Raw genomic sequence first — 14,841 nt, forward strand, 5'->3', positions numbered from 1 at the left:
ATGACATGGCCTCCTTGTTCACCTGATCTGAACCCCATTGAGAACCTGTGGTCCATCATCAAATGTGAGATTTACAAGGAGGGAAAACAGTACACCTCTCTGAACAGTGTCTGGGAGGCTGTGGTTGCTGCTGCACGCAATGTTGATGGTGAACAGATCAAAACACTGACAGAATCCATGGATGGCAGGCTTTTGAGTGTCCTTGCAAAGAAAGGTGGCTATATTGGTCGCTGATTTGTTTTTGAATGTCAGAAATGTATATTTGTGAATGTGGAGATGTTATATTGGTGTCACTGGTAAAAATAAATAATTGAAATGGGTATATATTTGTTTTTTGTTAAGTTGCCTAATAATTATGCACAGTAACAGTCGCCTGCACACACAGATATCCCCCTAAAATAGCTAAAACTAAAAACAAACTAAAAACTACTTCCACAAACATTCAGCTTTGATATTAATGAGTTTTTTGGGTTCATTGAGAACATGGTTGTTGTTCAATAATAAAATTATTCCTCAAAAATACAACTTGCCTAATAATTCTGCACTCCCTATAGAGACAGGTGAAGAAATGGAAAACTGGAAGAAGGCGGAACAAACAATTTCACCTCAGACTTCCATCCTAAAGCATTCACAGCAGAAATCAGCAGGTTTACAGTCTGATATAATAAATGTTTTTTGTTCCCTGTGGTCAACTTCTCACTTCATACCAACTGTATGCTGGGTGTATTTGTTTTTAAACAACTTTTATTGTTTACAATTAAGAAGGTAGTGAAGTGGAAGGATGGGTTTGACAGGTGTCCCAGCAAAGTTGGCTGACGCTGTCTGCTCCTTCTCACCTCCACTAACTGAAGTAACTGAACTGTTTGTACTGTTGGTGCCTTTTGGAAAATTTAATCCAACCATCTTACACTTATTATCACCTGTTGTGTGGAACAGACGGTCCAGCCTTTTGTGGCTTTATAGTTTCTGAAATCAATGAGAAGCCAGACAATGAAAGTAAAATAAAAGTACATAAAATGTTATTTAATTAGCACATTTAAAGATAAAGTATTTAGCAACAAAATGCTAGAATATAAAAAAAGTTAACTAAAAGCACACATGATACATGACACACCCAGCAGGCCTTGATCACATGCCCTCAGGGACCTGCTGTGGACATCCAGATGTAAAGGTTCAGTTATGTATGCTGGTGTTCGTCCATGCAGAGTTCTAGAAATCAAAATCAGAATTTTCAATTTGACTCTGAATTTAATGGGAAGCTAGTGCAGCTGAGTCAGCAACTCTGCAACGTGAGTGTAGTTAGTCAGAAGCCTCGCAGAAGCATTATTAGTTTAGAGAAGTAAAAAAAGAATTATGGCAATCCAGACATAAATAATAAACACAAGAGTGAACCAGTTTGTCTTTGAATTATTGTATTTGAAATAAACTTTGAAATGTAAAAAGTTACTTTGAGAGTCCTGATTAAGCAACTGTAGCATATTTAGCAAATGCAGCAATAGGACCAAGAGTTTCCATTACTTTAGACATAAATTTATCAGGGGCACAAACAGGGACTTATGTAAATTAGAAACATGTTGGAGACATGAGACATAATACAAAACATATACAGTTTCATCTGGATAGCAGCGACAACAAATATCATTAAAAGTGCTTAAGATGTGCTGAAGAGGGCAGGATTGTTTCAGGTGAGTTCTGGTTTCCACAGGAGAGGAGAGGATCCAGCTGTGTGACCTGTGGAGCTGTCACAGGGTGAGAGGCAGGGTACACGCCAACACATGGAGACATTACTGAGATGTTCACCCACAGAGACTCGGAAGACTCTGGAAGATTTTTATCTTTCAGCAAGAAGCCTCAAAAAAACGTCTTAAGGCTTCATCTGCCCATCTCTAATGTCACACTAAAAGGTTCTGTAAGATGAACAACGCAAACTTCTGTAAGATTCTGTTGTTTTTATATTTCACTCATTTACTGTATTTACAATTTTGTTGATAACACAAATTCTATCAAAAGTGAAAAAAAAAACATTCTATCTGTGATGAACAATTACTATGTGTAATGTTAATAACAATGTGAACATGGAGCGTTGTAGGTCAGTGGTTCCTAACCTGTCGTGGATCTGATGTTTTTGACTACTGTGGATTCTTAGGTTGCCTTTCATGTTCTCTTTTAGTGCTTTCATTAATTACACTGGTGTCCAATTCCAGGCCTTTAAATCACAGACAAATAGTATCCCACATTCTATTTTTAGTTCACAAACACTTCTTATAATGACTAACTACTCAGGACATTTTGGAGATATTAGCTCTTTATACAGTCCCTTTTTTTGTTCTTTTTTTTTTTTTTTGCTCTTGTACTTCCCATGTGTGGGACTAATAAAGGTTTATCTTATCTTATCAGTAAATGATCGAATTAAGGTTTAAATGATGGAAATGTGACTGTGTACTGCATATATTAACATGAGGTAAGTTACAGTGTTTTCATCACTACACTGGGATTTTAAATTTGTAATTTATCCCAAAATGTTTTTTCATTAGAAACCAGAGAACAGTCACACAACAAAAAAGAGCCAACATGTCCTTTTGTGATTAAACTCTCAGCTGAATCAAAGACAAAAAAACAAACAAAAAAGGTTTCAAATATGATCACTTCTCACTTTTTAAGATCATTCGGAGTTGAGATTTAACTGCAGCGATGTGGAGCAGCCATTTTCTTTTCTTCGTGAACCTGCAGAAAAAAAAAAAAAATTCTGAAACACACAACTACACTGGTCACAAACTGAGTGAAAACCAACAAAGTCTTTATCTTCTTTGACATAAATCAAAGGTTAAGATCTAACATGAGGGAGTTATAAAGAATGTTTGATGTTCCTGCCAACAAATGATGAATGTTGATATAGTACATCAGTAAAACTCACCTTTCTTCAAACAGTATCCTTTAACCTTAAGCACAACAGCAACACCAACCGCAACACCAACAATAAAACCAAGAACACCGATGAGTATGGCAGCCCATACAGGAAGCCCTGAAACAGAAGAGAAAACATTGGTGTAACTCAGACTGTGACTGCATGTCAGGAACAAACAGCAAGTTTAAACAGCAAGCTCAGTGACGTCAGCATGGATCTAACTTCCTGTTTCCTCCTGCTCATTTCCACAGCTAACAGGCTGCTGCTCAGAGACTCCTGCTTTCCTCCTGCTGAGCCTCCTTCCTTAACATTACTTCTAAAAACACATTTTTATAGACCGACTTTAATATGATCTCTTTTTATCATCCTGTAGAAAAATCCAGAATAAATAAAGGCTGAAAACACGCTGTGTGTAAAATGAAGCACTGAATTAAAGATTTAATTTAAGCTGTTAGGAGGAATCCTGTTTTTAGACACTAACACTTCACTGTTCCTGTGAGTCATTTACCCTTTTCACTGCTGTTACAGTTTCTACCTCCAGGAAAACAAATCTTCTTTTGCGATCAGCTTTAATTTGAAAAACTGTTGGCTCTCCTGATGAACACACTGGCACTGAGCACTAACTCTCAAACTAAACTATATGAGAGTGCAGTGAAGCGACCCTTCCTGAATATATATTTGACATATTTACCAAAAGCTGAGAGTTATTCTTCAACAAAGACACAGCTGTGATCATCTTCATCAGCAGGATAACAAAACTAAAGGACAATTTAAGGAGTTTGTTTTCTGTGTTCTGGTTTCAGATGAAGATGATGATGAAGATTTGATTTCCAGAATTAGAAATCAGAACTTGGACAGTTTTCTGTGGCTTTCATTTCCATTTTCTCTTTAAAACCTTAAATCTCTGGCAAACATATACTGTATGTAATCGCACTAAAACCCACAGAAGGAATAATTAAAGGTTTGTATTATCTTGCAATCAAAAATCTTCAGATTGTGTTCAGGATAACAAATTCTGTAGGACACACCTGTTAAATAACAAGACATCATGAAATAACAGGTTAAGAAGTAAAAATTGTAAAATTAAATAATTTCCTTTGGGATTATTAAAGTAATCGCAGTTGTATCTCCCTCATCTTAGAGTTTGTAACTTTACCACTGCTCTTATCCACTGAGATTGCAAAAACATTTTTCTTTTTTCTGATCAGCTGTTTTACAGCTAAAACCTTCAGTGAGATTTTGGTCCGATATTTGGCTCAATAGTTATTTTTTCCTTTAGGGTTTAATGTCCCTTCACACTGCCTCCACGCTCTTCCTCTAACTGCATCAGTAACACTGAGTAACACACTATGCCATCACAGTGTTTGACCTCGTGAAGTCTTTGAAGTTAGTTTTGTCCTTCTGTCCTGGATCGGCTGGTTATCCCAGCTTTGCCAAAAGTCCAGCTGGGATAACCACATTTACTCAGGGCCATCTCCATGTGCTGTCAGTGGGGATGGTGTCAGATTATCCCTTCTTTACTGTCATTCTTTGGCACAACAACACAGTACTGCAACCACAGGCTTACTGGTGGTGTACAAGAACTGGTAGGTATGGGTACAAATAAAAAATGCTGAATATAATAAACATTGAAGTCATGAATTACAATTCATTAACTCTCTTCCAATCTAACCAGAAATTCCTATATGAATATCTTTGTGCACAAGTTTTGCACACTACTCACCAAACCTTACAGTACATGACATTAATTGTCGGTACACCCAATCATGCTATACTTTTGCAAATAAAAACGTGTGCAACTGCAAACGCTGTTGGTGTTGGGTCCCTCATTTCCACAATAAAGTTCCAAGAGCAAAGACACTTGGTCCTAGTCATCCTGTACTCTCTTAGTCAGTGGTGCTAGTTTCAGTCATTATGCAAATATACTGGTGATAAGGTTGGGAAAACCTGCAATCAGCTGAGACTAGGGATGGGTATTGATAAGATTTTCACGATTCCGATTCCATTTTCGATTCTGTTTAACGATTAGATTCTTTATCGATTCTCTTATCGATTCTTTTTAAAAAAGGAGAACACTAAGGTCGATTAGCTTAGAACTTTGTTTTATATCTTCTCTTTGAACAAGATAGAAATTTAGGAGTAACATGGCCTTACAAACCCAACAGTGAGATCTTAAGAGATCCAGCCTACGGCTCTTCAATGGGGTGTCACAGGGTCCCCAGGAAAAAAATTGTAAATGTAAAATAATAAAATAAATATTCTCCTGTAGCAATAACAAAGTATAACATAAATTATTCAGTAGCAATTACACAAGAATATCCAGTAATGTCCCTGCCTACAATTAAACACATTCACTTACCTAAAATCGGGGCATCTGCTGTGGCAAATGGGTGCAAGCCTTTTACCACAAACTTACTCACTGCTCGGTGACATTCGTCTATCCTGGCCTGAAAGGAGACGCTACCGGTAGACTGCAGCGAGAACTGCCAGCATCTGAGCCAGCCAGACTCTGTCTGTCTCATCATGGTCACCTAAATGCACAGTAATGGCAGGTTTTGTAATAAGGCAGATCGCGCTAACATAATATGCACTGTTAGTTGATTATTTACCTGCCGCATTAACGGGAGAGGACGTGCAAACGTTACCGCTGCTGCTGGGTTGAGATTCACGAGTCCAGAGCAGAATTAAAAACACGACATTCATTTAAGGTCATCGCGTGTTTTGTGAGCAAATGCTTTTGCATATTCGTAGTGTTTCCTCCCTTAAATGAAATATCTACTTTGCAAGTATTGCAAGTTGCCCTGTTGTCATCCGTTCTCGTAAAGTATAACCAAACTATGAAGCGTTTGAGCTGCTTAGGCGCCGTGTTTCCTGCCAGGTAAATGACGCTCCGCAACGTGGTGACGTAATTCGGGGAGACTGAAATCGATAAGGGAATCGTTTGCAAAAATGGCAAACAATTCCAAGGAATTGAAACAGTGGGAACCGGTTCTCAACAAGAACCGGTTTTTGATAACCATCCCTAGCGGAGACTGAAGAAGTCACTTGGATGAGTGAAGAAACTTTTTCCCCCAATGATAATGCTACGTCCAGATGAACGGAATCAAATTCCTGGGATTTCCTTATCTAGATGATTAAGCATGCTTCAAAAAATGTCCTCTTTTACTTTGTGATTTCTGCTCACTTTACACTCCTGTCAACATCACTTTCTGTTTTTATTTTTATTAAGGGCAGCACAGTGGCATGGTTGTTAGCACTGTTGCCTCACAGCAAGAAGGTCCTCATCATCAGCTTCGCCTGGTCCAGCCTATGAGTCACCTGGTCCAGCCTCTGCCGCCTTTACACCACTGTCCAAACCAGTTCAGCCTGAACCTCCTCGCCTTTGCCGGCCACTTTCCAGGCCTTTAGCTGGCCGTCATTGCTGTCGAGGGCGGCCCCCTGAACAAGGTCGCCACTGCCTTCTGCGGGCCGGCTTCCGAACCAGCTCTTTCGCCGCCGCTGCCTTCCGCGCTGCCACTTCTGCTGCTCTGCTCTCCACAGTAAACAGAGAAGGGAGATTCTCTCTTCAAACGCTAGCTCGACAGCTGCGATCTTGCAAACATACCTTCTGGCACAACTTCCTCCCACATTTCCGGTTCACACGCGATTAATTCGTGTTGGACACTCGTCGAGGTGTGAATTTGCACGCGTCAAGTTAGGGGCGTCTGGCACGATTTTGGTCGCGTCTATCGCGTTCGGTGTGAACACACGGTAAGAGTATTGAGACGATTACACACTCATTCTAATAAAATCTCCCTCTCTCCTTCAAAATAAACACTCCCAGAATAAACTGTGATGATCTTAAAAGTTCCATTTTACTCCTGAGGTCTGAAACTATAAGGTTAATTTAGGTTTCATGGATGACATGACCATCATTAAAACAACAAAACCATGTATAAGGCAATTACTACAGAAGCTCCAGGAAAACATCGAATGGGCAAGAATGGAGTTTAAGACAAGTAAATCTCGGGGGAGAACATGCAAACTCTGGTGGAATTGAACTCAGGACCTTCTTGCTGTGCGGCAACAGTGCTAACCACCTTGCCACCGTGCTGCCCGAGAAAAAACACAATAAAGGGGAAAATAGGATGGGTAAATCTCAAGTTTGTTATTTGGCTATTAAGTTATTAGGCTTAGCAACACACCTATTAACGTTCGTTTGAAACCGTTATCAACATTAACAGACTGAACTGGACTTAATAACAGGAGTGCATATAATTTTAGTAAATTATTCTGGTGAGTATCAGCTGTGCTGGCTATGTAAATCGGGCCATCCAGCCAACTGTATTTCTGGACATGCTGACGTTGTTGAAGTCCTGCACTTTTTCCGGGCATATTATTTCAGTGATTTTGACGAGGTAGTGTTTCCACTGGTCTCCATCTGAAAAAGGCTTGCCATGTTTTGCGATGAGTTGGGCGACCTAATAGCTGGCTATTGGAGCCTTTTCCTGGACCTTTTGAGCACAAAAAAATACTGTTGCTGACCCTGCAGCAGAGCAACCCGTTGCTTTAATTTCTGCTCTCGCTCAGCACCAGTGTAGGATGCCTGATGTTTGGTTTCATAATGACGTCGTACATTATACTCTTTTATAACTGCCACAGTTTCAGTGCAGATCAAACAGACACACTTCCCCTTGAATTCTTTGAAGAAATATTCACTCTCCCACCGTGTCTGAAATTTTCTGCACTCACTTTCTACTTTTCGCTTCTTTGGTTCTGCCATGTTTAGTAACTTGGGGTAAATTTCTTCTGTGACTGTCCTTTTTGTTGGAGCAACTACCTTGATCAACAGTAGCTCCCCCTGGTGTTAAAACTAAGAAGTGCAATACACTCAGGCAAAAGTTGAAGTGCGGCCATATTCTATTCTATTTATAAAATTACTTGCGGGCCAATTAAAAATGGACCGGAGTTTGGACACCCCTGGTCTTAGAGAAGCCCATAAAGGGCCTGGGACGGTGGTATAATGCAGACCTCAATGATACTTGGCAACTAGAACAACTAAGGGAGAATTTGGCTAATGACCTCAGGCGTATTAACAACACTACACTCCCAGGGAAACGGAAGCTCTGGCACTTCCAGTTTGGGTTATTACCCAGACTACTGTGCCCGTTGACAATGTACGAGGTCTCACTCAATCATGCTAATTGACTAGAGAGGCTAGTGAGCTCCTACGTTAAGAAGTGGCTCGGACTTCCGAAATGCCTCAGCAACATTGGACTCTATAGCGATGGGATACTGTCATTGCCTATCCCTAGCATGGTAGAGGAGTTTAAATGTGCAAAAGTGAGGCTTGAGATGTTACTCCCGGACTCCCGGAACCTCATAGTGAGAGGCACTGCTCCCACCCCAAATGGACCCCAGCCACTTCTGTGCCACAGGCCAAATTAGCTCCTCACCATAGTGACGTGGTGGGTCACGTCCAACAAGGCAGAGGAGAATTTGGTCTTGGAGCAGTAACACCTCAGTCGCACAGACATCTGTAACCAAACACCGAAAAACGGTGGCAGAGGAGGTGCGTCGACAGGAGGAAACCGCAAGACATGCCAGAGCCCTAGCGCTGGCCAAGCAGGGTTGCTAGATTAATTGGGAGAGTGTTGAAAAGAGGAAACTCTCTTGGAGTGAAATCTGGGTAATGGAGTCTAATAGACTAAGTTTCATCATCCGAGTGACATACGATACGCTACCTTCCCCAATAAATCTGCAGCTGTGGTTTGGAAAGGACCCATCCTGCCCCATGTGTACTGTCCCATCCACACTCAAGAACATCTTGGTTGGTTGTAAGACTAGCCTTATTCAAGGCAGATACACATGGAGACACAATGAGGTCCTCGGGTGTCTAGCCGAGAAAGTTGAGTGCAAACACCAAACCTTTCACAAACCAAGAGGAGTGTCAGTTTTCATTAGAGATGGCACAATACCACTTTTTTATGTCCGATACCGATATTATGAATTTGGATATCTGCAGATAACGATATTAATCCGATATAGTGTATTTATTAATCAATATAACTGTTTTTTAATAGCTTGCTGCATTTTTTATAAGTTCATACTCAAGTTTTAAAAAACAAAACACTAAAGCTATTCTGTGATACCTGTATGCAAAACATACAATGCACCCAAAATATTTCATAGTTCAGCAATACTGATCAATCTAATAAACAAACTTACACCATCCTCCCTATTCTGGTATTTTAAAGAGTACTTAGTAGAAATGTTAAACAACCTAACTAATAGGGTTGTCCACCCCCAGCAAAAAAACATATGGAACCAACCCCACCTTCCGCCTCGTGATGCTTAATTGACGTAATCAATTAAAAAAAAAAAAAGCACAGAAATCAATTATTTTTCTACAATAAATAAATAGATTCAACATCTCTCTTCAACACAATTGCAGACTGCACAGATCGTACCTTCCCAAAGGAAATAGTACTATAGCTGACCAGGGTATATTAGGCTTAATGGTAAATGGTCTGTATTTGTATAGCGCTTTACTAGTCCCTAAGGACCCCAAAGTGCTTTACACATTCAGTCATCCACCCATTCACACACACATTCACACACTGGTGATGGCAGCTACATTGTAGCCACAGCCACCCTGGGGCACACTGACACAGGCGAGGCTGCCGGACACTGGCGCCACCGGGCCCTCTGACCACCACCAGTAGGCAACGGGTGAAGTGTCTTGCCCAAGGACAAAACGACCGAGACTGTCGGAGCCGGGGCTCGAACCTGCAAACTTCCGATTACAAGACGAACTGCCAACTCTTGAGCCACGATCGCCCTTAATAGTTACTATATGCAGTAATGGACTTCCATACATTTCATATCAGATTAAAACTTTGGGTGTAAGATTCAGATAGTTATTTATTAAAAGCTAGACATTTTAAATGAGAATAAGAAAAGTATGTCTCTGTGGCCCCCTTTCCCTGTTAATGCCCTACCTGGCCCCCTGGCAAAACTTTGCTAGACTTTGCTAACCCCTGCACAGTTACCAGCCGTCAGCTACGTAGAAAAGGATCCTGGTGTAGAAAGTAATATTAAATACATTCTAACAACATCTTATCACGCTTAAACCTGCTGCTGTTATTCAGCCACTGGTTTCCTCTTTCTGGTGCAAAGTGGGTCAAAAACAAACAAGAGAGACGGACTCGCGACAGAAAAGTTGATCAGCCGATCATTGATCAGTTTCATAAATTTACGTAGCAACAGGAGAGGGAGGGAGAGAGAATGAGAGGCAGTTGTTCCATATATCGCTTGTTAAGCTTAAGTGGGAATGCTTTACAAACATTCAGAAATGAACTTCTCTTGGATAACTTTCTCGGAGATGAAATTCCGGTTTGGTAGCGAGGCTCCAAATGCTCAACCAGACTGCCAACAGGTCTTGCACACCACAGTCGCTCTATCACGTGACACATACTGCTCCGACGTGCTAAGGTTATGAGGTGAGTTACGCCACATCGCAACTTTTGTGAGGTGCTTTTGTGATATTTAATGGATCGGATTACATTTTTTTATTTCTCTCCAACATCCGATCCAGTGATTTAGGTCAGTATTGGACCGATACCGATATGTAATATTGGATCGGTCCATCCCTAGTTTTCATCAGCATTTGTCCGGGAGGGAGACAAGCTGAAGACTAGCCCTTCAACCCCGGACCCACTGAAGGTCGCCAGGGAAAAAGAGATATGTGTAACCTATTTTAGAATTTAGAAATGTGTTAGATATGACATAGAATTATTGTAGAGACACTGACACTGCCCTGGAGTGTGTCCTAAACTCAGGAGTAGATTTGTGGGAGACCCTCCCCCACTTAGAGCTGTGAAGGTAAAACAGAGAGAAGCCTCAGCTCAGTGGAAATTCCCCAGGGGATACCATAGGTAAACTAGCTAAAAAACTTGGACTTGATGCCACTGAGCTAATGAACCAAATTGAATTTTGTGTTCCTAAGCCAGCCATGTTCAAACACACTCACCATGTTTTAGAGTGAGACCAAGTTAACAAAGTTCAAGCTGCACCTCAAGTGACTGTTTTGGGTTTGGCTTCACCCCTGGACTTTGCTGCTCATCAGTCAGCTTATTCTGAAACTGCCTTTGCAAACCTCCCTGCTCCTGTGGCCACTCCTGAGCTCCACTCTCCACCTCCTGTTCCTGCTCCCAGGGCAGCTCGGGCCCAGCTTTCCCCTGCACCCATTCCAGTTCCTCGGGTGAGAGTGGCTGAGGTCCAGCTGGTCCCTGCTGTGGTTTCCAGGCCGGCTGAGGCTCTGCCAGTCCCTGCACCCGTACCAGTTCCTCGGGTGGGGACAGCAGCTACCCAGCTGTCGCCGGTACCTGTCCCAGCTCCCAGGGTGAGGCCAGCCAGGACACAGCCTACCTCCGCACCCGTACCTACTCCTCGGGTGGGAGCGGCTCATGTCCGGTGGGTGCCTGCACCCATTCCTGTGTCCGCTGGAGGCTCAGGCGAGCCTATCCAGCCCCTGTCCTTGTGTTCTGGAGGCTCAGAGTTAGCCCAATCATCTGCACAGCCACCTGCTCAACAATCTGCTGCCTGTTACAGCTGAAGGGCTCCTCGGGCCTGCCCAGCCTCATGCCACATCAGCTGGGGGTTCTGGAGCACCCATCCAGCGTCTCTCCATGCCTGTTGATGGCTCTGGTGAGTCTGTTCAGCCACCACCTGCTCCACCACCTGTGGCTTCCATGCTGCCGACTGCAGCACCACCACCTGCGGCTTCAGCACCATCGCCTGCAGCGCCATCTCCTGCTTCACCACCTGCGGCTTCCACGCCGTCGCCGGCAGCGCCATGGCCTGCGGCTTCCATGCCACCACCTCGTCCATGTCCGGCTCAGCCTGCTAAACGTCGTCCACGTCTGGTTTGGCGTCAGTGGCCACCTTCCAGGCCACTGACTGGAGTTCTTTACCGGCGCAGCCGGCCTCCTGACCTGTTTCGTTGGTTTTTGTTTTTTGGTTTTGGACTTTTGCTCTGGCTTTGGTCAGTATCAGTTTCACTTTTGTAACCCATATCAACTACGCACTGTCACATGACCCACGTCAGCTGATTTGAGATCCCTCTCCTGATTTGCTCCTTCCACATCGCGGCAAGGATTAAAACCGGCTGTGGAGGGATACTTCCGGGTTCGATTCCTGCTGTGGCTGTAAGCTTATGGCGTTAGAACGGCATTAGAAAACAAAGCGTTTTCTCCCCTCAATTAGTCTATAAAATCGTATCACCTCAGCAGTAAGTGTCTTTATCATCTACCAAAAACAATCTTTTAGTTGTCAGTAATGAGTCGATCGTTTCTGCGATTAAAAATAACTGTTCGGCGCCGTTCCCACCGCGAGCAGAACTCCGGTTCAAAAACTGCTGTTTTTATTTTTTTATTTATTTAAGCACTTAAATGGGCTTCCTTTGAAACAAAGTGCAATTGAAAGATTATTGTTATGTGTTGCCTTGAATTCCGCTATGCTGTCTGTTAGACAGTTATTTTTCTTTATCGTCGTTTTGTATTTGTTTGTAGTGTATGCTACTGGAATGTATGGATTAAGTAGCCAAGATGATTAATAATTTAACTGTTGTACATTTGTGACTGATGATGGTGATGATGATGATTCATGATTCACATTGTTCATTGTTGCTTAGAATTGCAGAGAAATGTATTTGTTTACCGGTAAACTGAATTGAACTTGATGTGCTAATCGACATTTTTCTGGCCTACAAGTATGGTTTTGTTTTTCACCTTGAATTGATCTTCCTCATATTGAAGTGGCGAGCCGGTAGGACGATTCTTTCCCCCCACTTTGCAGTCCTTATCACACTTATTGGAAGGGCCCATGTGACCATTGGTCTACTATAGTGGAGTATTCTGGAACGTGGCGCCCCTACAAGGACACCACGTGGCAGAAGCTTGGGTTTCAACTGGACTTCTCAACTGGGCAGAACTTGTTGACCCTGTCACTGAACCGCTGGTATGGCCCGCCCGATCTGTGGTGTACTTATTTATAGGGGCAGACGTCGAGTCACGTGGTACGCCCGCCCAAGATGGCAGCATAAGTTGGAGGTGCGCACTCCACCCACCCTAAACCTCGTTAAAAATAAGTTAGAGCCGGTCATTTGTCTTACTTTGGGTCTGCCCTGGCAAATTCTGTGGAAGGAGTCAGAAGAGTCATTACTTTACACGCAACGATCCAACTATGCCGCGAGGGAAAACACACAACACTCAGGCTACTTCGCTAACTACTATGGCGGAGACACCTGATGGTGTGGATGCCAGGTGTCCTTCCCAAGATGGTGTGGCGGCCGAGCTGACTTCTATAAGATCTCTGCTTGAGCAGGTAGCACAAGACATGACGGCGGTGAAAGGTGGAATTGAGTCTCTCAAGGAAGCTGTGAATAGCCTAGTCACGAGGGTGGACGAAACAGAGACAAGAATTTCTCGTTTGGAGGACGAAGAGGCTAAAGCTAGCTCAATAAGTAAGAACTTGAAGATACAGAACCAGTGGCTGCAGGAAAAAGTAACGGCGCTCGAGGGTTTCTCACGGCGCCAGAATATTAGAATATCGGGTATTAGAGAAGGAACCGAAGGCCGTAATCTTGAGGATTGCGTGAAGAATCTGTTGTCTGAGGCTCTGGACATTGAGATGGGAGATTACTACGAAATAGACAGAATCCATCGGGTGGGGCCAGCACCTCCGAAGCCAGCTGCGGACTCTAGACCGAGACACATCATCGTTCGCTTCCTACGGGATAAAGCCAAGATGTCCGTACTGGCGGCTGCCAGAAAAAAGAAGCAGATCATTTGGAAAGGCATGAGAGTTTGTTTTTTCTAGGATTATGCACAGGAGGTACAAGAAAAACGCCGGAAGTTTGACAAGGTGCGTCGCTTGCTGCAACAGTGCAATATTGGCTATTCCCTTCGCTTTCCGGCTGTTATGACTTTTTCAGTGTATAACCAGTATCATCAGTTTTCCAACCCAGCAGAGGCTAAGCAATTTCTGAGCGGCCTGGATTCGGCTAACATTCCGGGTGATGTAGATTAAGAGGATTTTATAAGCTAAGGGTTAGTTTACTTATGTGTTTTTTTTTTTGTTGTTGTTGTTGGGGGGGGGGGGGGGGGGGGGGTGAGGAGGGACGCCATTATGAGATCTTTGAGTGCCACGGACCAACAATTTCATGGTGTTTTTTTTTTTTTTTCTCTTTTTCTTTTTTTTTCCAACTGTGTTTTGTTTTGTTGTTCGTTTTGATGGTATGGTGCCAACTGTCCTGTATAGACCTATTTTTTGGACCACTGGGTTGTCTCATGTAACTGGCTTTAAGATTTGTTATATGGGTAAATGGGATTTTCTTCTGGATAAATCTGTACAATAACTTGGCTCGCGTGGTGTTATGGAGTTATGTAAAATAGTGTCGTGGAATATAGCGGGTTGTCATAATGTTATTAAAAGGAAGAAAATCCTCACATACTTGAAGCAGAAAAAGACAGACATAGCCCTGATTCAGAAGACCCATCTCGATGAGGCGGAATCATTAAAGCTTAAAAGAGATTGGGTGGCGCAAGTTTATTTTAGTGCATTTTCGGCTAGAAAAAGAGGGGTGGTCATATTGATCAGAAGAAACTTGGATTTTCAGGTTTTTAAGCATTATACAGATCAGGAGGGTAGATGGTTGGTTTTGGATGCATGTTTACAGGGGCGGAAAATGACATTGGTCAACATATATGCTCCCAATTCTCCTCAGCCACAATTTTTTCATGAAGTCTGTAACATTGTGCGGACTATAGGTAATACAAATATTGTAATTGGGGAAGATTTTAACCGGGTCAGGGATGTATTGTTGGATAAATCCTCCCGTACTGGACTAAGTAAGGACCCAGGAAATGTTGCGGTGGACGTGATGTCAGAGGAAT

General features: G+C 42.7%; 1 protein-coding gene across 6 annotated transcripts in view; it reads right to left on the reverse strand.

The window, feature by feature from the left end:
* Positions 1-504: 504 nt before the first annotated feature.
* Positions 505-14,841, reverse strand: part of LOC120715379 (V-set domain-containing T-cell activation inhibitor 1-like) — a 37,720-nt gene continuing 23,383 nt past the window's right edge. For 2 of the 6 annotated variants that reach the window (XM_040002362.1, XM_040002357.1), the window contains 2 exons: positions 2,915-3,022; positions 2,332-2,724 (listed from right to left, as the gene is read on the reverse strand). In XM_040002362.1, coding sequence (XP_039858296.1) covers positions 2,663-2,724; positions 2,915-3,022 — 170 coding nt within the window. In that variant the 3' untranslated portion in view covers positions 2,332-2,662. The other 4 variants (XM_040002358.1, XM_040002361.1, XM_040002359.1 and 1 more) reach the window with 4 other exon arrangements.

The sequence above is a fragment of the Simochromis diagramma genome, unplaced genomic scaffold (assembly GCF_900408965.1).
Source record: "Simochromis diagramma unplaced genomic scaffold, fSimDia1.1 OVJJ01000438.1, whole genome shotgun sequence".
NCBI lineage: Eukaryota > Metazoa > Chordata > Actinopteri > Cichliformes > Cichlidae > Simochromis > Simochromis diagramma.